Consider the following 24,156-nt stretch of genomic DNA (forward strand, 5'->3'; position numbering starts at 1 on the left):
TACCCCACACGGGTATGTACATCGAAAAAAAAAATTTCATCCCTCAGTTACATGTATGGGGGGCCCCACCCCCAATTCTTTTTTTTACTATTTAGTGTCATATTTTTGTAGCGGTTCATACAACACATATTCCCATCAAATTTCATCACTGTAGTACTTATAGTTTCCGAGTAAATCGGCTGTGACAGACGGACAGACGGACAGACGGACAGACGGACATGACGAAACTATAAGGGTTCCGTTTTTGCCATTTTGGCTACGGAACCCTAAAAAAACCACATCAAAATCCGTTGCGTAGTTTCAAAGATTTAAAGAGACATAGGGACAGAGAAAGCGACTTTGTTTTATACTATGTAGTGATGATGATAACAATATTAATTCATTAATCTTAATTCTTAATATACAATATACATGTATATACATAAATCTCGTGTCATAATGTTTGTCCTCAATGGACTCCTAAACCACTTAACCGATTATAATAAAATTCGTACACCATGTGCAGTTCGATCCAACTTGAGAGATAGGATAGTTTATACATGTAGGTACCACGGGCGAAGCCGGGGCGGACCGCTAGTATACCTATATTAATTCATGCTAACTACTTTAGTTAAATTCAATACAAACTTAAACATGCGAGTGTGTGTGTGTTCACGTGTGTGTGTCGTGTGTGGTGTGGTGTGTGTGTGTTGTGTGTGTGTATGTGTGTACATCAATATTGAAACAAATTTTCTAGTTGTTTACAGATGATGGAATATTGGAAAACAATAACAATTCCTTAGACGATAACATAAATAATTCTGACAGTGTGAAGATGATGATGATGATGATGATTATGAAGATGGCTTTTTAAATTTAACAATGTAATTGTTTAACCTTCATTGATATAGTTTTTATTTCATTCTTTTTAATGTATGGTAACTTTAATTTCTTTTCACTTTTATGTGTTTTTTTTTTTTCATTTTAGCTTTTATTTATAAGAACCAGTGTAAATAATATTGTATTCTTGCAATTATTTCCTGTCGCATAGTTAAAATACACTAGCTGATGAGCTGCATGCTTCATTACTTTTTTTTATTTATACACATTATTTAATACTTAACAATCGAATTAGCGTCTGGCTAATTAATTTTAGATTATATTATGTTTGAAGAACATAATATGAAATTTACAGACATTCTAAAATAATTTGAATTTTTTATAAAAACGAAATAAAAAATTGCGTCTGGCACCTATTTAACAACGAAAAAAACGTCTTGCAATAAAAAAATTATGTCTGATGGATCTATCTGAAGGTAAAATATTAAAAATTACGCGTTAAAAAATGACTTAAAATTAAGGAAATTATCCTGTGCAGATGAGATGCGCACTAAAAAACGCAACCACTGCGACCAGCCAGACAGCCCGGACTCTAACCGAAATAGCAAGAGGAACAGTATATCAAAGAACCAACTATACTAAAATGCTCTCTTGTCAACGTTGGTAGCTCCTATACGACTAGTAGAGTAGCGACTAGGGCTAATTTGTTACGGACGTCAAATTTAATTTCATATCTCAATACAGATGTCAAGAACCTTTTCTTTAGAAGATGAGTTCGATTCAGTCTGGTTCAATTAACAAAAAAAATATCCAGAATATTTATTTTACTTTTGAACATAATAATTACTACAAATTCACTTCCGTCTACGGCATGTATATTCCGTCTACGGCAATCTCGTAGAATACGTACCTAACTGTTTTTATTTAAATTGTTTGATAGTACCTACTAATCGTACGTATTGCGAGTGGAGAAACATAGACTAGGACAATATTAAACAAAAAAAGAAGAGAAACAAATAAAGGAGGCAGTTTTCAAAGTTGGGCAAAAGGACTAGGTATGCACTTATGCAGTTAAACAATATGAAGACTACATCTAGTCTTCACATTATTGTGCCTTCAGAGTCCTATATATGTGTATATATGAGAAAATAAATAATTTTTTATCTAGCTCATCACCGCGAAATAATCTTTTTAATAAAGAAGTAATTTTATTTATGGACTGCTAATGTAATGACTGGTCGAAGAGTCGTCAAAATTTTAATAACCATTGTTTTTAACATTCATAGAAAACAATTAAAACCGTAAACCAAAAGGTTGTTTGAAACGTACAATATCTCTTGGAATTCAACATGTATAAATGGTAATTGATCTTTATTGTTTTGACACCAAAACAGTAAGGATTTTAATAGAGAAGCAATGTGTTTAAGTGGCGTCAGTGAGAAATCAGTACCATCCACGGCGACAGCGCAACGACATGTCTTGTCCACAGGGGGAGAGACCACATATCTAGTTCGTATATACCTTTCGGGGTAACCGGGATGGGATCTTTTGTATATAACGTATCCCCAGTAAATTTCTTCGGGCCGCGATGCCTCTACAAATGATAGGACGGTTACTTCTGTTATTATTTTATGTACTTGCAGAAGGAAAAGGGGATGGTAAGTTAATTTAATTTTTTATGTTGTTGTTCTTGCTCTACATATTTTATGTTTTTGTGTAAACTTAATAAAAATTTCTTATATTTTTAATTGATTACAGTAAAATCAGTAAAAGACCTGTGTCTACATTTGTATAGAAAAAGTTAAAATAAGATACTTCTTAATAATGCATGTTTTATATCAGGTTTCTTTGATATTTGCTTGACTAGGTTACTATCTAGTAATTGAATTGTTTGTCTCCAGATAAATTGGAAATCTTCGACGTACTTTCCATAATACGCGATGGCGAATTGCCAGACGGAGTATCCCGGGCTCCGGGTCGCTGTCAATCGCCTCACACAACTGAGAATGATCTATCCGCGTTTTCTCTCAACGAGAATGCGACCATCCATCAGCTCGCTGCGGGAATGTTTTATAACACCTTCCCGGAAGACTTCTCTATACTGGCTGTAGTTCGACTTAAAGGTTGTGATATTGTTACTTATAACAGTTACAATTATTTAACAAGTTACATTGCTAACATGTTAATAATTATGCAAGGAATTATTATGTAAACCATCGTAATAGATACTTAATAAAACCTATAAACTTTTTTTTATCCCAAATGACAGAGGTCATAATATACGACTTTTTTGTATCCCTTATTTATCCGATTATTTTTTTAATTGTTTGTTTTTCCTGTATCAGGGACAGACCAAAACCCGCTTTTCGTGTTATATTCGGACGCTGGTGACGAACAACTGCAACTAGTGTTGGGAGAGCTGATCGAACTTTATTATGAAGACACGAGAGGCGACCCTGAAGACCACGAGCTTCTTACATATCGCATCAATATAGCAGATGAACGGTGATGATAAAGATGCTTTCAAATGCCCAGAATACAATACTCATGTAGTTTTAAAACATTAGTCAAAGAGTTTTAGTTACATGCTTTTAAAACTATAATACTTATTTATAGGTGGCATCGAATTGGATTAAGCATAAAGGGGGATTCAGTGACGCTTCTTGTTGACTGCGAAATCAAAGGAACTCTACCACTCCTGAGAAAACCGGGGAGCACTTTTAATTTAGCTGGAGTGTTAGTAGTCGGCACACAAGTCACGCCGGATCAATACTATGAGGTTGTATTCATTGATATTTTTTATCAAAATATTAATGTAGTTAGTTTAACTGCAATTTCAAATATCGCAACCATTTTTGCAACTTTTATGAAAATGACCTTTACATGGATAAGTCTTAACGTTACATCAATGTTTTCTATTATAGGGCGATATCGAACTGCTCCAATTCGCTAATCAACCAGACCTTGCATATGACATGTGCTTGAACTTAGCAACAGATTGTATTAGCGGATCATACCAATCCGAATTATTGGCAAGGACCATTGAGAGACAAGAATCTGAACGAAGTAATATTATTCCCGATATAGCAACAGTGTCTCCTATAAATTACTTACTGGAAAATAACAGGGAATATGGCAATAATAGATTCCAAGCTGAAAACCAATCTGCAAATTTATTCGCCTCTTTGAGTAGAGATGTCACTACAGTGAATCCGCATTGGCAAATACCTGAAAGTTATGGATTCAATATACCATATCCAGCGTCGACCGACAGTGGTAGGTTGACAATTTATTCTAAAAATATTAGGATTTTTGCTGAAAAATACACGATAAATCTTGTATTTTGTAGCTCTTTATACTTTTAGAATATGTACTCTATAAAATTTACATACGAGAGATTCTTACATAAACTTATAAAAAGACATTGATTACGTTTATTGATTAAAATAAAAAAAATATTTTAATCAAAATAAATTGTCACGTCATAATAATTATATGAATCGAAAAGCTTTACAGTAGGCGGAAAACTACAACCTGTTTGTTATAAGAATGATGTATCTAACATAAGATTTACATTATATTTATTTAATTACTTTTGTACGAATTTTAGATGAGAACAGTATTTTTGGAAGATTTACGGGTGTTGACGAGTTTATTTCTACACCACCAAGTCAGTATGAAATTACACAACCTAGCGCTTTAGAAATCGGATCGCCACTGGTAAATAAGCAAATTTATTACATAGTGCATATTTGCTCTACTATTATACTTTGTACTAGGCACGTTAAATAGTCCATTAATGTGACACATGAAGCAGATGTGATGTGAGCACAGCTGATGTGGTTATATATTTATTAACAAACCCACATAGTGTCCACAAAACGATAATTAATAACCTATAGGCCCATATAGCTACGTCCAATGTATAACAGCAAATAGTTGAGTAATTAGACGTTAGCGCGAAGGCGTATTTCCTTTGGGACATCGATGACCGTATTGCTGTGAGTTGGTATTACTTATCTTTAAAATGATGAATATGGGTCAGAACAAAAGAAAATACAAATCAAATTAAGACTATTAAAATTCATATTTTAAAAACTATTTTAGATTACCATTTAAAAGGAAATGAGGTTTAATTACTATTCCTTTCTAAAAGAATAAACAAAAAGGCGATTACACATCGAGATATATGTACTACGTACGTACATACTATCTCTATGCGATTACCTATATTTTTAATACTATTCAGAATAAGACAAATAATGTATTTATTTAGCATTTTACTTTAACAATTATAGACCGGGATCCCTCGCCCTTTTTCGTAAGTGATTACTAACAAGCTAAATTTTCGTCAGTAGCTTCATTTTGGCGAGACGCCCAACATTAGCTAGTACAAAAATTTCGTAAGTGGTAGCTAACAGGGGTAATGAGAACATAATTTGTTGATTTAGTGGTTATCAAAAATTCATTACTAACTGGTTTTTTTATTTATAATTCTTATAATAATAATCTAAATTAGCCGAAAAAATATTTGTCCTACAAAATGCTAGGTTTGATCAACGAGGTCCCATTTTTGCAACATGTACTATTTACGAGGTCATGAAAAATTATTACTAACCAGCTGATTTTTTTTTTGTTGGTTAGTTAATAATTATATAATTTAACGCCCACATTGTCCTACACATTACGTGGAACGTTTTTCTAGTCCTAGACTCCTAAGTTGTCCATACCACAGGACCATTTTTTTTATTAGTAACTGTAGGACAAAAGTATCACGTGATACATTAGTGTGTTTTTTATCCGAATAAAACAATGTCCTACAAAAAAACTGGTATGCATCCGTAGTCCTACAATAATCGTAATTTTCCTTTTTCCTATGTGCAACATGAGGTAAAGTGAAAATATATTAATTGAAATAAATCAACTTTATTATGTAACATACATGAAAAAGTAGATATTTTTATATAAAAAGTAATTAATTTTCATCTGACTCATCAGAAAAACATTCATCCTCACTACTGGCATCACTCTCCTCATCTTCATCAGTATCTTCTTCATTCTGATCTTCCGTGGTATCTAAATCTGTAATAATATGAAAAAATTAATTAATGTCGCCGAAAAATTAAAAACCAAATTTCAATAATATTAATAGGGTACCTTGCAATTGAGAAGATAATTCTTCAAAGGATGGGCTTTGAGGACCATCAAACCAATAATACTCGTATTTACCATCAATTATTGTCCATCCATAATTTTCAGGTACTTTATCTGTGGGGCACCGCATGTGTGCATTACACCATACATTGCTGATGAATACCGTTCTTTTAATTTGTTGCAACAATTCTTGTTTTGTTGGTGGCAAACTGGAAGGATCATAGGTATCCTATAATATTTTTTTTTAATACTTTTTCACTTCCACCTTTTGATCTATAGCCTTTTTCAAATAGTTCATACCATCCTCTGTTGATATCATTTTTGGTTTTTAATGAGTACACTCTACATACATACTCTTCAATAATTCGAACTATTTCATTTGACAATGATAAAGTATGTGTATACAAAATACCTATATCGATAAAGTATGTGAATACAAAATATATCGATAAAGATATCGATATACAAATTTACTATGTCTCATCTCTAGGACATTTGGTGACCTTGAATTAGCCAATGAGAATGCAGCGCCCCGCTTCACCATACCTCAAGTTGTTGACAGATTGAACTTAGTACATACAAGCTAACATTAGGCGTCTAGTGGTTGTGTGGTCGATGTTTCAGAGCGTCCAACACGTGGTCAACAGAAAAAAACAGCACGGTTATAGTCGGCTTCAGCATGGAGTAACTAAACACAGTACGCAGCATCGCGCGCATGCGTACTAATATAACTAAACTCCAATAGAAAAATGTACAGAATGAATAGATTTTTATTGTTATGAATTTCAAATTCCATTGGAGGATCAGCAAAATATACCATGCAATTTGTAGGACAATGTGGGCGTTAAATTATATAATTATTAACTAACCAACAAAAAAAAATCAGCTGGTTAGTAATAATTTTTCATGACCTCGTAAATAGTACATGTTGCAAAAATGGGACCTCGTTGATCAAACCTAGCATTTTGTAGGACAAATATTTTTTCGGCTACTTTAGATTATTATTATAAGAATTATAAATTAAAAAACCAGTTAGTAATAAATTTTTGATAACCACTAAATCAACAAATTATGTCCTCATTACCCCTGTTAGCTACCACAATCGAGCATTTTCGTAAAGGAAATTCTTGGGCGTCTCATTGAAACGAAGCTACTCACGAAGTTTCAACTTGATACTAATTATTTTTACATCTAGTATTTGTACTACAACCTAAGAGTGTCGGACTAGAAAAACGTTCCACGTAATGTGTAGGACAATGTGGGCGTTAAATTATATAAATATTAACTAACCAACAAAAAAAAATCAGCTGGTTAGTAATAATTTTTCATGACCTCGTAAATAGTACATGTTGCAAAAATGGGACCTCGTTGATCAAACCTAGCATTTTGTAGGACAAATATTTTTTCGGCTAATTTAGATTATTATTATAAGAATTATAAATAAAAAAACCAGTTAGTAATGAATTTTTGATAACCACTAAATCAACAAATTATGTTCTCATTACCCCTGTTAGCTACCACTTACGAAATTTTTGTACTAGCTAATGTTGGGCGTCTCGTCAAAATGAAGCTACTGACGAAAATTTAGCTTGTTAGTAATCACTTACGAAAAAGGGCGAGGGATCCCGGTCTATTACCTATATCCAAATTTGATATTGTCTTGTGAATACGGAAAAATGCTTGTCACCTTCTAATTTGATGATTCATACAATTTTTTTAAATTCCGTTTTTAATAATTGTTATTGTAGACAACACAAAGTGATGATGATGAACAAGATATAATCACTTTGGTGACAACGGAATCATCATACACTCCTATGACAACGACAGAAGACACAGAATGGCTAACACATCCACCTGAAGTTGCTCGGGTATGATTCTTATTAATTGTCAAAACTCAAAAACTCAAACTCAAACACACATTATATTGAATTTAAAAAATAAACAATTAAAAATTGTTACTTCAGTAATAAAAAAAAATAGGGACTTGATTTTTTAGATAAAAATAAATGCTTATAAAAACTTACTCAGTCCCCTACTTTTAAATAAAGCGTTTTTAATAAATTACTGTATAACTACCTAAATATTATATATTTTTTTTATTTTAGCATAATGACTCGACAAATTATGATACATCGGACACATATTACGATTATGGTGGTTCAGGAACCTATATGGGGCCTAGGGGATATCCGGGTCCACCAGGGCCACAAGGGCCCCGCGGACCTAAAGGGGAACCGGGTAAGCCAGGCATTGAAGGTCAGCAAGGCTTTCCTGGAGCACCTGGTCATGTATTTGTAGTGCCTGTGAGTAGATGAAAATTATTTCTATGTATTTTTAATATAGGTTTGATAACAATCCATATCCATACTTACTAATATTATAAATGCGAAAGTAACTCTGTCTGTCTGTCTGTTACTCAATCACGCCTAAACCGATACCGACCGAACCGATTTTCATGAAATTTGGTATGGAGATATTTTGATACCCGAGAAAGGACATAGGCTACTTTTTATCCCGGGAAAATGACGCAATTCCGGAAATCCCACGGGAACGGGAACTATGCGGGTTTTTCCTTGACTGCGCGGGCGAAGCCGCGGGCGGAAACCTAGTACATATTATAAATGTGAAAGTACTCTGTCTGTCTGTGTGTCTGTTACGCTTTCCCGCTTAAACCTCTCAACCGATTTTGATGAAATTTGGCACAGACAATCTTTAGACCCTGAGAAAGAACATAGGTTACCTTTTATCAAAACACCACGCGGGCGAAGCCGCGGGCGGAAGCTAGTGTTTTTATAAATGAATGTTAGTTGCAGCAATCCGGCAACGAAAAAGGTCCTGATGCGCAGTCTGAAGCATTGCGGCAAATTCTGACTCAGCATATGGTAAATATTTTTATATGCATAAATATTATATACCTACGTTAAAATTAGTTTTTAAATTTGATACAACATTTTTAAGGCAAAAACTTACTTTGAAAACGGCAAAATGGACGTATCTATGAGCTAAGTATAATTGAAAATATTGAAAAAAATTTTTCGCACTGAAAATTCTAATATGTACCTATTACTTACAGAACGTATGTGTGATGGGATGACTGTTTCCAAAACACGATTGGAAAAACTTTGATCGATAAAAAAAATCCTGAAATTACCTCTAAAATATCATATAAATTCTCATTAAAACCGTATTTTACGATAATAATTCGTATAAAATCACAAATACATAGGTATTTACCTTCTCGATTTCGTGACTGTTTTAGATTTAGAAAATACTAAATATTTTCATTCGCTTTTTGATAAAAATGTGAATGGCGCTTACGATTTTTAGTTTCGACTTTCGAGCACGTTGATTCCATACTAAACGCGGACCCCCTCACCTCTCACCTCAGGCGCGAATAGCTGAATTTTCGCTAAACGCCTAACCCCAATAATATTTATCAACAGGCGGCAATGCGTGGCGCAGAAGGGCCAATGGGTCTCACAGGTCCAACGGGTCCAGAAGGTGAAATAGGACCCGAAGGCTCTAAAGGTGAACAAGGAGATCAGGGAGAACCGGTAAGTTTTATTATTCATTTATTTTATAAACATCACTTGTAATTACAAGACATGAACAATGTGACAACGATACGCAACTATATTCGTGTAGTTAACTAATTTTAATGCTTTAAGCGCATCACACACGGTGAAGATACTATAATATTTTATGTTAAGATTTTCTAATATAAAATATTACAGTATCTTAAGGTATCCGGTATCAGCGTTCTGACCATCATTTTTCTTTTTGTCATTTCGTACTAAGACCCCTGTAGAACCGCCATCCTGTTACAAATGACCCGAAATTTTGTGTCAGTAGGTATAAGTGTGTAAGTCTTTGTAACAGGATGGCGGTTCTACAGGGGTCTTAGTACGCAATGACATAAAGAAAAATGATAGTCAGAACGCTGATACCGGATACCTTAAGATACTGTAATATTTTATATTAGAGAATCTTAACATAAAATATTATAGTATCTTCACCGTGTGTGATGCGCATTATTCATAGTTAACCGGTTTCCTATTACATATTTACGTTTATGTATTTAGACATAGTTAGCTAACGATCTTGTATAATAAAATTACCTAATCAAATCGCAAAAATGTTTGTTAATCAAACACACTTTAATGTTTAATATGTTATGATACTTTTTTGATTCCAGGGCCCTCCAGGGCCAAGAGGTATACAAGGGCCACCCGGTCGCTTAGGTAGGCGCGGTCATGCCGGTCGAGACGGTGAACGGGGTGCACCTGGACCACCCGGAACGAAAGGAGAACAAGGTTATCCTGGCCAAATTGGAATACCGGGTGATAAAGGTGAAAGTGGAACACCGGGCATCCAAGGTGAACCTGGTGCTACCGGTGCAGATGGACCGCCGGGCGATGATGGCCCGACTGGACCACCAGGCTTATCAGGAGAAATGGTATGTCAAAATTATTATTAACAAAGAAGATTAAAACTCTAAAATTATATTTTTTTCACATTAATGTATTATTCAGATCAAACTTAAGTAAATTAAAGAAACATAGTGAAAAACAAAATATTTTAGATAAAAATTTCCACTTTGTATGTGACCTATCTCGATAAAAGGCTATAGGTTTAAAATGCGCTTTAAAAAGCAATGAGAAGAAAAAAGAAATGTATGTATAATCCGTATTAACTTCTAATTTTAGGGCCCAAGGGGGTTTATGGGACCGAGAGGTTTTCCTGGACTCATTGGTTATCCAGGCATTCCTGGAAATGAAGGCCCACAAGGTTTAAAAGGAGCCTCAGGTCAGCCAGGACCTCCAGGAACACAGGGGCAACCGGGTATCATGGGACCAGCTGGTTCGCCTGGACCTCAAGGACCAATGGGTGCACCTGGACTTCAAGTAAGTTGAATTTTTATTTCTAAACCATTGTCGCACATGATCACGACCTCTATTCGAAAAGTATTCGACAAAGCATATACATATATGGCTATCATATAATACGACAACTTACTTTAATGTAAGGCTATTCCAAAATTGCAGTAATACTCAATACAAACAACACAACAGTTGATTTAACGCGTAGAAAAAAGTGATAATAGTCGTTCCAGCTAAATGTGACTATTTCACTCCTTAATAAATAAAACGAACGAATACGAGGGTTTACTCGTATTCGTTCAATCTGACTAAATTGCAAATAAAGAATTCCTTCTTATCTATATTTTAACGAAATGAAGAAAAAATATGGGGAAACGCAAAAACTTAAAAAGCTTATACCACTTTATTCGATGCGAAATATGAAAATGTGTAAAAATACATATATGAAAATAAATATTAATATAATCATGTGTATTATCAGGGGCCTCAAGGCAAACCAGGAATGTCAGGTCTTCCAGGTCCAGAGGGGTCACCTGGAACACCTGGTAATCCAGGCCAGCAGGGTTCATCGGGTGAGGCAGGGCCACCAGGGCCACAGGTAAGAATACAATATATCTGAGGCTTAAAATTAATCGATAAATTAATAATAAACAAATTGTATAACATCAAATTTTCGATTCATTTCCTTTATTTATTTATTTATTTATGATAAGGTACCTTACAGCTAGTGATACAATTATTGAGATGAATAAATACTAAGCTACGCCAATTAAAAGGTACTTACACCAATAGGTAGTAAAAATAATATACGTATGTGAACAAAGACTAGTATAAGAATTTTACAAATGATAAGAGAAAAGAAACAAGACTTAAACAGAAAATAGGAGCTGCGTTAAAATTAACTTAATTAAATTGAAAATCTAATAATACAACGATAAACATTATTCGTTTTCAGGGTATGTTAGGATTTCCCGGTCCTCGTGGTTTAAAAGGCGATGATGGACCCCGAGGATTGATTGGTGATAAAGGAGATAAAGGGATAAGAGGTAACAGGACATGCTTTAGCTAAACGTTATTGCTTTTATTGAAGTGAAACTTCTAGGCACGTTGAGAGTAAAATTTCAAGTTCGCGTGACGGCAATACCGTCACGTCATGGAGTAAGGCGATGATTTTGATCTCTTTGAATCTTTCTTTGAAAATTGTGTTTCGATAATTTTATTTTTCACCGTTTATTTAACAATTATGTTGATAATACATATGATTTGATGAGGAGAATTATTTTTTAAAGTAAAGTGTATTTTGTAGGTATCGAGGGAGAAAAAGGAGATATGGGATTAAAAGGAGAGAGAGGTCTAACTGGTGAACCGGGACCGCCGGGGATTGAAGGGCCTGAAGGGCAAAAGGTAACAAAAAACTATTATTAATTATCTATATTCAGGCTGATAACTATCGCTCCAGAATGGCGAAAGATGCGGGTTCGAATCCCGCCAGCTGATCGAAATTTTCCTATTCTTTAAAAATGTATGTACTGATTACTATTGTTCATTATAAAAATTATATACTTATACCAATTTTAGGGCATGGAAGGTCCTAGAGGCGAAACCGGCTCAATAGGTCCGTCAGGTGAAAAGGGATCTATTGGACCACAAGGACCGCCTGGTTATCCTGGCACACAAGGAGAGAAAGGTGACAAGGGCGCTTCAGGTAGACGGGGGAGGAGAGGAGCAAAAGGAATTGCTGTAAGTGACATGATTCAAACTATCAAATGTTATATAAGACTTTTTAATGGATATTAATCATTTGGCACATTCACCATTTCTCTGAACTCAACCATCTTGTATTCAATTTCAGGGCTTAGTTGGAAATCCTGGTGATCGTGGTGAAAGTGGTCCAAGGGTACGTATCTTTTATTTATTTTATCCATCATAAAATTACATCACATTATATATGAGTCTCCAATGATCATTATTTAATATTTGTATTTTAGGGTTATAGAGGCCCACGTGGAAGAAGAGGTTCTGATGGACCTCCAGGACCAAAGGGAGACACTGGCCAACCTGGCCCACCTGGTTCTATTGGTGAAAGAGGACCACAAGGAATTGAAGGACCACGAGGATTTCCAGGCGCGATTGGGCCACCTGGAGGTGATGGAAAAGCAGGTTTACCAGGATTACCAGGGGAACGTGGACCAACGGTAATTTTAACGTAAATAAATAACAATAAATACAATGAACACGATTTCAGGAATATACAAACCTAAATTAAATTTAAACAAAAAAATTTAATTTTTGAAAATTTTATTTTAATGAATGGCAATACTTCAACTTCAGCTACAAAATAACTGAAACCACAATTATTTATTGAATACGAAGTTTACTGTTCGTGGACAACTGCAAACACGAACTCTGACATTCAGCCATCTATGTTTATTATCCATCGCTATAAAATTGTTATAATTTTTCATATTAAGTCACGCACTAAATATGCGATACACAATATAGGGTGAAACAGGAGCTCCAGGTCAAACAGGACCACCAGGATTAATGGGTCCACAAGGGCAAAATGGTGATCCTGGACCGCCTGGACCTCAGGGAACGTCGGGCACACCAGGCGCACCTGGTGAAATGGGTGCAGCAGGTGAAATGGGAAAGGAGGGACCTCCAGGACCGGCTGGACCAGAAGGGAAACCTGGACCTGTTGGATCTCCGGGGCCACCAGGTCAAAACGGAGAACCTGGTCTTCCTGGAACACCGGTAAGAAAGACAGAAACTGTAGTCTAAAATCTAAAACTACATTACATAATGAAAAAATAATTACATAATGGTTTTTAACACAGGGAATACCAGGTCAAAAAGGAGATGTTGGGCCTCTAGGTCCTCCTGGCATTAGAGGTGATAAAGGCGAGCAGGGTGAAACCGGTTCACAAGGGCCACAAGGGCCGACAGGTCGTGAAGGACCTCGGGGATCTCCTGGACATGGAGGTCAAAAGGGAGAAGTTGGAGAACCAGGGCCTTTAGGTAAATAAAGAAAGAATTTATAGATTTTAAATGCTCTAATATTTATTGGTATAATATTCATTGTTATAGTTTTTACTGTTTATTTTATTAGTTCAATTGTACAGTAAAGTGTAAATAAATATGAATAATGTATTTTATAAACCATGACGTCATTGTATATACCAAAACTATCTCTCCCGGCAAACGTTGTACTGCCTTACTTTTATAATTTAGGGTTATGAAAAATAGATGTACAAAAGAAAAATACATAATATTATACAGTATACAAAAAGGCGAAAATATATAGGTCAACTAGCTTCGGCCCGCGGCTTCACCCGCGTGGTGTTTTGATAAAAGGTAGCTTATGTTCTTTCTCAGGGTCTAAAAACTGTCTGTGCCAAATTTCATCAAAATCGGTTGAGAGGTTTACGCGGGAAAGCGTAACAGACAGACAGACAGACAGACAGAGTTACTTTCGCATTTATAACATTAGTAGGGATAGTAGGGATTATTTGCGAAAGTGCGTCAATGCCATAACGACTCTCCTTTTGTTGTGAAATACCTCCTCTTTTAGGGCCTTTTTTCATATTACATAAAATATTATAAGTTTTTGAGTTTACTAAATAAATAGGTAACATTTTTCATCCTATCTTGTCTTAACAGTTGCAATTGTTATGTGCTAATAATTAATCATTAATAATTTTTAAGAGTTACAGTAACGTTACACATATTTTTAAGAGTTTGCAATAACATATTTTAAAGCTTATTTTTACTTTATCTATATCTAAATAATGATTTGTAGGACCGGTTGGGCGCGATGGTTTACCCGGTCCAAGAGGTTTAGCCGGTTCTCCTGGTCCTGTGGGTCCCCCTGGAGAAGATGGAGATAAAGGTGAAGCAGGTCCACCTGGAGAAAAGGGTTTCAAGGGAAATATCGGTCAACCTGTACGTATTATCAACAACATGCGTAGTTTTAATTTATTAACCGACTTTTATTGAATAACAATCTAAAACTGAAATAGTGGTTGAACTGAAAAGCATGGCAATTTTTTCTATCGGAAATTAGAATAATCTAAACAATACTGTAATACTGCAGGCAATTAAAACCGCTCTTCACCCCCTCGAGTAAACAGGACAATACATATAATTCATCTCATCTGCCAGCCATCACTCTATTACTGCGTGTTCCTCCATACGTCACACGATAAGGATGAGTCTACAAAGAACGCCACCTCTCGATAATGTTAAAAGCGGTAGTGGAAGTGGTTCATTTCCTGATCTACGCAAATTACAACTGGAGGAAAATTATAGTAAGCAGAGATTGAAGAGAAAAATAATTGATACTGATTCGGAAATTAGACAAGACATATCAAATTTTAGAACCGAAATGATGAATTTTCTTCAAAAATTTACCGAAAAGCAGGATGAAAGGGCAGAAAATCTGTTGAGACAATATCCGAATTTAAAAAGGACTTAAATAACATAAAAAGTACTACCGAAACATTATTATTGGAACAAAATAAAATGAAAAGTGAAATTGAAAAATTAAAAACTCAAAATTTGGACTTCCACGAGCGAATTAAATATTTAGAAGACACTATGTCAAAAAATAATTCAATAATTCCCGCAACTTCGGACTCACCCCAGCGCGTGTATGAGAACATGGCCTTAGAATTGCAAGAACGGAGTCAACGGCAACACAATATAATTATTGTAGGAATACCCGAGTTAAATAATAAAAAATCATCTGAAAGGCGTGAATATGATTTTAAATGTGTATGTGCTGCAATTCAGACTATATACAAAGAATGTCCGTCTCCAGTAAAATGCATACGCTTGCTCCAGTAAATATCGTCCGGGCTATAATAGGCATATTAAGGTATGTTTCGAAAATAAAAACACTGTTTTAAAATTATTGCGCAACAAAACATCAACAAATCAATGCAGTGAAAATATTCGCATTTATGCGGACCAAACGCCAAAAAGTATATGCATGATTTGCGCAACGAAATGGCACGGCGATTGAACAATGGTGAGTCAGATTTAGTAATTAAATATGTAAAAGGTGTGCCGAAAATTATCAAAATTTCAAAAAACTAATCGACAACGTCAACGTAAGCAATGATTTCTCCTCTATAGATATAAGTTACCAGAACGTAAATACTTATACAGGTATACGCACTACTGCTTCATCCTTACGCTTTTTTTATGCAAATATGCGCAGCCTCGTCAAAACTGGAAAGCTTGAAGAATTAAAATGCATTTTAAAATCATTTAATTGTTTGATTCACATTATTTTACTTACGGAGACTTGGATAAAATCGAAAACCGAAGCAGATTTCTTAGAAATACCTAATTATGTACATATTTACAATATCCGAACTGGAAGCTTGGGTGGTGGCATATCTATATATATTCACAATAATATTAAATTTAAAATAAAGGAAACTGTTAATTATAAACAGGGAAATCATTTTTTATTTATAGAACTCATTAAGTTTTCTATGTTAATCGGCTTAGTGTACAAACCCCCTAGTTCCAATATAAATGATTTTATTCAAACATACTCTCTGTTATTAGAAAAAACAAAACAAAAATCAATTATATTTGGTGATTTTAATATAGACCTTATGAAAAAGAATGCAAGAAGCATGGATTATGTTGACACCATTAGCGAATCAGGCTATCACATTATAAATAATTTAAGTGAAAACTATGCTACCAGACAAACAGCATTAACAAAAAGTATTATAGATCATGTTTGCACAAACTTGCAACAGGCTCAAATACATATGGCGTTGATTAGTTCATCACTGTCTGACCACAGACAAGTGTTCATTGAACTCAAAAAACACAAAACGCCCGTGAAACAAAAAAACAAATACATAGCTATTGATTACAATAAATTATATAAAAGCATTGAATTAAGTAATTGGAAAAATGAAGATAATAACTATACTAATTTAGAGACGTTTATTAAAGAAAAAATTGTAAGTGCCGAAATAACAAAATACAAAATGGCCAATTTACCTAAATCTGACTGGATTAATAAAACAATACTCAATTTGATTGAAGATAGAAACAGAATTTGGCATTCTTACCTATGTGACCCACATAATACCGCTCTGCACATGCAACATAATGCTGCAAAACTAAATGTTCGTACAACCATACATAACACAAAGAAAAAATATTATTACGATTCTTTCAATAAATGTAAAAATAATCCAAAGAAGATGTGGCAGCTAATCAATACCTTGGTAAAAAATAAAATAGACTATAATTGTGCTCCTCCAAATCTAATTATTGACGGTAAAACAATCCAAAAAGGAACTGAAATCTGTAACTGTTTCAATCATTATTTTGCTACTATAGGCACTCTTTTGGCTAGTAAATTACAAAATAATAACACCGCATCAACACTGACACAAAATATTATTAAAAATTGTAAGACTTCTACAGAAATTGGGCTTGATAAATTTGAATTATGTACAAAAAATGAAATATCTAAAATTATAGATAAATTAGACAACAATGCAGCTGCTGGAATAGACGGCGTTACTACCAAAATCATAAAATGTATAAAGAATCTTATAATAGATGACCTCACTAATTCTATAAACAAATGCCTAGCTGATGGTGTCTTTCCCGACAGTCTAAAAGTTGCTAAAGTGACACCTATCTATAAATCTGGACCTAAATCTGACCCTGGAAATTATCGACCTATTTCAGTACTGCCTATTGTATCTAAAATTTTCGAAAAGGTTTTATACACTCGTCTGCTCAAATACCTAAATAAGATAAATTTTCTAATTGAATATCAATACGGTTTTCGTCCTAAATCAAACACACTATCAGCTACAATTGATCTTGTTTCCAAAATTAAAGACAATATAGATAAGAAGCACTTGGCCTTAGGAATATTTATAGATCTTAAAAAGGCATTCGACACCGTCAGCCACCCCATTCTACTAAATAAATTAAAAAACATAGGTATAACTGATTCAGCGTATAAAATACTTGATTCATACCTAAGCAACAGGTATCAAATAGTAAAAATTAATAATTATGTATCAAATCTCGCCGAAATCAAATATGGAGTCCCTCAGGGCTCTGTCTTAGGACCGTTGCTTTTTTTGGTCATCATATCAATGATATCAGTAGCGCTGGATTGTCTGGGAACATATCACTGTATGCTGATGACACTTGTCTCTTCTACTTCGGGGATTCAGCAGTCAACTTAACTAAAGTTGCTCAAAATGATCTTAATCTATTAAATAGCTGGTTTAAATTAAATTTATTGACAATTAATGTAAAAAAGACCTCTTATGTAATCTATGCAGCCAAAAATAAAAAAATATCTTATTTTCCACCTCTTACAATAGACTCGCAACCTTTAAACAGATCTAATGAAGAAAAATATCTTGGCCTAATCTTGGATAATAAATTAACATTTAAATCACACATAAACCATGTGAGATCTAAATTAATACCACTTACAGGAGCTTTAAGAAATGCGGCTAAATATATACCATTTAAATTACGTTATAGTATCTATAACACGCTTGTTAAACCACATCTAGATTATCTTATCCCAGTTTGGGGGCAATCGGCGCCTACTAATTAAAAAAAACTACAAATTACGCAAAACAAACTAATAATAATTTGGAAAATCCAAAAGTGCACGCCTCATAATTTTTTTAATAAATATTTATTAATTATTATTTTTGTTTATTTAATAACAATTAAACCACATCGAATCAGACCCTGAAAAATGAAAGGGTTCTATTCCTGAGCATACTCAAGCGTAAGAGAAAAAAAAAGACTCGATTAGTAAAGTATTTCGGTCGCTATCGTGTTAACAAGAAAAAGGATCCGCACATACAGACACACGGACGTCCAAGACAGAACTTTTTTAAACTGTTTTTTAACTAGTTTAAATAACAAAAATGACATCAAAAATATCATGAACGTTAAAAATAGTGTTTTTTCTTAATATGTGTGTGTATGTATTATCTTACAAGTGCAATGTATGATACATAAAGACATTTTAAGTTTGAAAAATCAGGTGTTTTGCGCGAAGTGACAGTAGTACCCACCTCAACGCTTCGCTTATGAGGCGTGCAAAAATCCTTTTTAACTTTAATTTTTTAACGCCAACTAAGGATCTATACTTCCGTACCAAATTGTTTGATTTAAATAAATTATATAAATATCACACATGCATACTGATTAAAAATATTCTATCTAATAATATAAAAACACAAATAACACTAAACAAAATATCCCACAAATACCACACACGAAAGAGTGATAACCTTGAATTACCATTTATAAGAACTCTATACGGTAAGAGAAACTTAAGATTTGAGGGAGCACAATTGTACAATAGCTTGCCTAAAGCAATTAAAGAATCCTCATCAATTACTATTTTTAAAAATAAATTAAAGACATACTTAACTAATTTCGATAGCTGATTGTGTTATACTAACGGCAAAATTGTTATTTCTCATATTTGTAAAAGATCATGTTGTATTGTTCTTGTTTATGAGATTAATAAAGTTCTTTAAACCGAATTAACTATATACACATATTTTTTTATGTTTTATTGACCACTATTCATCATATTGTTTTAGGGACCACAAGGATCGCCTGGTATTCAAGGACTGCGAGGTGAAATTGGTCCAGTGGGATTGCCTGGAGAAAAAGGGCCTCCAGGAGAGTCCGGTCCTCCCGGTGCGTCAGGAACAGACGGAGTACGCGGCCCTCCAGGGCCAATTGGTAAAACAGGTCCAGAAGGCAAAAAAGGCGAACAAGGATCAAAAGGAGACAGAGGAGATATTGGGCCCACAGGTAATTATAAGTGATTCCATTTAATTTATATTTAAATTTTATAAGTTATTACTTATTCTACGTGATTCAACCTTTGTTAGTTAATTGCAAACACGGTTTACTAACGTGATTATATCATTATAGGTCCACCTGGACCAATAGGGCTGCCTGGGGCAGCAGGATTACGCGGACCTAAAGGAATTCAAGGCGAAATGGGCCCAAGAGGCCCTGAAGGTCAACATGGTGAAGTAGGCAGTCCTGGTTTACCTGGTCCTCCAGGACTACAAGGTCCAGAAGGAAAAATGGTAAACAATACAGTTATCAATACTCCATATTATAATTTCAATAACTATAATTTTTTTAAAAAGAAATTAGATTTACATTTTACATATTTACTACAATAATCCAGAAAAAAAGCAGTAGATTTTAAAATTAACCATAGCCGAAAATATTAACCTGTTACTTGTACATATTAATTACTTACTTTACCTGTTACTTGATACTTATTGAACATAGCCATTACTAATTCATTAAATTATTTTGAAATTATAAAAAAAATATGTCATCAAAATACATATTAAATATTTTCGAGCTATAATTAACTACTATCTACATGAGTTTTCTATAAAGTCATGATAACAAAATGTATTGTTTGCTGGCTAAACTATTGCGATAAATTTAATTGATTTTTGTATTACACTAACAGATGTCATCATGGAGGTATACGTAGTATAAGTTATTGTTGTATAGTTGTCTCCACTCAGTAATGTATTAATTTATAAACAATAATTATTTTTCCTTTTTAAAAGGGACAACGAGGTCCTATGGGTCAGAAGGGTGATGATGGTCCATCAGGTATACAAGGAGATGCGGGTCCTAAAGGGCTTCCTGGTCCAGAAGGACCGAAAGGTGATATCGGTCCAGACGGGTTTCCCGGCGATAGAGGTGAACCTGGTCCGCAAGGAATAAAAGGAGAGCCTGGATTAGATGGCCCTGAGGGCAGTCCAGGTCCACAAGGCCCGATTGGTCCGACTGGCCCCATAGGAAAACCTGGTGAAACTGGAATGCCTGGTAATCCCGTAAGTATTTCCCTTAATATATTTGTCTACAAATACAGCAACAAGTTTCATGGTTTTATTTTAGTCTGCAGTTCCGAATTAATGAAATCATAAACAATATGGCGAGTTAAACCATACGTTTTTCTTATTAAAATAGGGTTCTGAAGGACCAGCAGGAGCTCAAGGAAGTCCTGGAATAACCGGTGAAAAAGGTGACTCTGGACCCAAAGGTTCTCCCGGTGAACCCGGCCCTGTTGGTCCACCTGGTCCCCCAGGGAATGAAGGTCAGCGAGGAATTGTTGGATCACCCGGCCCTACTGTAAGTTTTACATATATATAAAACATAAACTACAAATATGTACTAGAAACGCATTTCTAGTACATATTTGCAACTCTCAGCTCAGCGCTCAGCAACGCATACAGCAGCATATCTACTATAGAAATAAATTATATGTTATTCTGGGATGTGGTTTCCGCATGAAAGAAGAAACTGTGCCGCACACCAAGTTTATCTCTAACAAATGTAACAGCTGTAAAAGACGTCTGTTGTTTTATCGCAATTAAATAGCCATCAGTCCTCGGCATCATATTATGGGCTATGATTTATGATGAAGAATTTATTTCGAATTTGAACATACGTACGTGCGATTTAAGTCGAGAACACAACATTATTAATTGTTAAATGTTTTAGGGTGATGTTGGTGCCCCGGGTCCTATGGGCATGATAGGTCCACCAGGACAAATAGGCGCTACTGGTCTTCCCGGAATGAAAGGTGACAAGGGCGATAGAGGGCCTAAGGGACACATTGGTGATACCGGTCCAGTTGGTTTAAAAGGCGATCAAGGAGAAGCAGGGAAATTAGGACCTCCAGGTCCTCCTGGAGGACCAGGTCTTAAAGGCGATACGGTAAATTTCTGTCTATTTTTGAATTGAAACTTCTTTAAGCGCTTTGAGAGTAAAATTTCAAAGTCGCGTCATGGCAATACCATCACGTCATGGAGAAAAACGACGATTTTGGTATCTTTGAATTTTGCCAAAGAAAATTCACTTCTGACACGTGTGCTCGGCACACACGCTCTCTTTTTTAATCTTATATATAAAAATGAATCGCAAAATGTGTTGGTAAGCGCATAACTCGAGAACGGCTGAACCGATTTCGATAATTCTTTTTTTATTATATTCCTTGAAGTACGAGGATGGTTCTTATGTAGAGAAAACGTAAACATGTACCACGGGCGAAGCCGGGGCGGACCGCTAGTAAGAGATAAATATGGCTTATTAAAACAAATATTTTAGGGACCTATGGGGCCGGCAGGAGCTAAGGGCGATATGGGACCACCAGGTTTACCAGGACAAGAAGGTCACACTGGTCCAAAAGGTCAAACAGGGCCAGAAGGGAGACCTGGATTACCTGGTCCTCCAGGTCCGCCTGGCCCTCCAGGTCCTCCAGCTCCCATGCCACAATTACCACCTGAACTATTCACAAGGAATAGGCGTCGCAGAAATATTGAATCAGATTCATTCGAAACTACAACTGATGATGTCATTGATGAAGGTAAATCCGATACGAGACTTAATTAAAAGTAAGTAAGTATATAAAATTCGAGGTGCATAATAATAACGAATTGTTTTGCAGATGAAGAAATAGATTGGGCTCGAGATATTCTGACAGGAGTTTTGACAGCAAGATCTGCATTAGAATCGTCAAAGCGACCTTGGGGAACGAGATCAAATCCATCATTATCGTGCCGTGATTTAAGGATGTCACACTTAAATTTAACAGACGGTAATACCTAATCTAATAAATATTATAAAGGCGAAAGTTTGTAAGGATGTATGGATGTATGGATGTATGGATGTATGGATGTTTGTTACTCTTTCACGTAAAAACTACTGAACCGATTTCAATGAAATTTAGCACACATATAGATGGTAACTTGGATTAACACATAGGATAGTTTTTATCCCGGAAATCCCACGGGAACGGGAACTATGCGGGTTTTCCTTTGCAAACGCGGGCGAAGCCGCGGGCGGAAATCTAGTAAATAATAATATAACGGAGATGGTGGCCATACAAAATATTGAATGACAATTCATTATACAAATAATTGTTTTCTTGTAGGGTATTACTGGATTGACGCTCGAGGTGGAGGGGCACGACCAATCCGTGTCTATTGTAAGGGACACAGCACATGTCTTTACCCCGATAAGACTGATCCATCGGCTATTTATGTGGAATCCAATGGACAGAAATTTTCCCATCTTCATAACGGATTTAAGGTAGGTATCTAAATTTTAAAAAAAACTTGAGAGATCATGAGCCATCCGGATGGAACGAAGTTACTAAAATAACTGACTTGTAGTTTTATGAGAGAGGAAGAGACAGACAGAGAAACGCGCACACCGCACAGTTTACAACTATAGCAAAAAGTGTCGTTACAACTTTTGGTCTTAATTCCGTATAGCCCCCTTTCGCAAGGCGCGATAAGGAGCTTCGTTCCAATCTTCTTTGTACATATATAAAAATGAATCGCAAAATGTGTTGGTAAGCGCATAACTCGAGAACGGCTGAACCGATTTCGATAATTCTTTTTTTATTATGTTCCTTGAAGTACGAGGATGGTTTTTATGTAGAGAAAACGTAAACATGTACCACGGGTGAAGCCGGGGCGGACCGCTAGTAATTAATAATTTTATTAAACTTACTTTATGTCCTAACTTGTCGTTAAATTTTAGATTTCATATGATGCTGATGGACCGACTCTGGTACAACTGCGATTTTTAAGACTGCTCTCTAATGGAGCCAGGCAGAATTTTACTTACCTTTGTATTAACGCAAAGGCTCCGCAAAGGTATATTTTGTTGGTGACTAACAAATTAAATATTAATATTTACACGAAAATACGCATATTATAATAGTGCTGAAATATAGAATTAATTATATAATAGATCAGTAACTCGATTTATGATTTCAGATCTGACATTCCCGCTGAGTTAATACGATCAAGTAAAATTAAACTATTTGGACAAAGCTCTTTCGAATTTCGCGAACCACAAATAATTAAGGACACTTGTGAGGTAGATTTTATTACAAGTTCTTTTACCCAAAGGTGATAAATTTATGCTATTTAAAATATAACTTTTTTTTTTATTTTACAGGAAGGATCCGGGGAAATCGTTTTAGAGATAAAAACATCGCGTATTGATCGATTACCGATATCTGACTTCCAACCCTTGTCTTTCATAGACACTGAACATGAGTTTTCGTTTATTCCCGGACCAGTATGTTTCACGTAAAGTGAAACCGTAACTAGATAAATAAATGTGTAATAAGGCTCAATTACATTTATGTACTTAGCTCGGACCTTGTAAATATTGTAAATAAAATGTTGTGACGACAAAGTTGCTTTTA

General features: G+C 35.0%; 1 protein-coding gene across 1 annotated transcript; it reads left to right on the top strand.

Moving 5' to 3' along the window:
- The first annotated feature begins 2,246 nt into the window (after window positions 1-2,246).
- LOC149489673 (uncharacterized) lies at window positions 2,247-24,146 on the top strand. The gene is made up of 32 exons (XM_089714358.1): window positions 2,247-2,477; window positions 2,721-2,942; window positions 3,165-3,324; window positions 3,436-3,598; window positions 3,744-4,095; window positions 4,430-4,539; window positions 7,722-7,844; window positions 8,082-8,279; window positions 8,784-8,858; window positions 9,420-9,530; window positions 10,172-10,432; window positions 10,683-10,880; window positions 11,338-11,454; window positions 11,812-11,902; window positions 12,163-12,260; window positions 12,435-12,596; window positions 12,709-12,753; window positions 12,845-13,051; window positions 13,359-13,610; window positions 13,694-13,874; window positions 14,656-14,798; window positions 19,490-19,706; window positions 19,830-19,990; window positions 20,495-20,764; window positions 20,901-21,062; window positions 21,435-21,650; window positions 22,041-22,299; window positions 22,381-22,530; window positions 22,867-23,024; window positions 23,481-23,596; window positions 23,720-23,822; window positions 23,904-24,146. The coding sequence occupies exons 1-32, from the start codon at window positions 2,408-2,410 to the stop codon at window positions 24,039-24,041; spliced, it is 5,289 nt and encodes a 1,762-aa protein (XP_089570484.1). The 5' UTR covers window positions 2,247-2,407; the 3' UTR covers window positions 24,042-24,146.
- Window positions 24,147-24,156: the final 10 nt, after the last annotated feature.

This window comes from Colias philodice, chromosome 3 (genome assembly GCF_061535455.1).
Source record: "Colias philodice isolate Cphi_HAF_F1 chromosome 3, ilColPhil1 Martin Lab GWU primary, whole genome shotgun sequence".
NCBI lineage: Eukaryota > Metazoa > Arthropoda > Insecta > Lepidoptera > Pieridae > Colias > Colias philodice.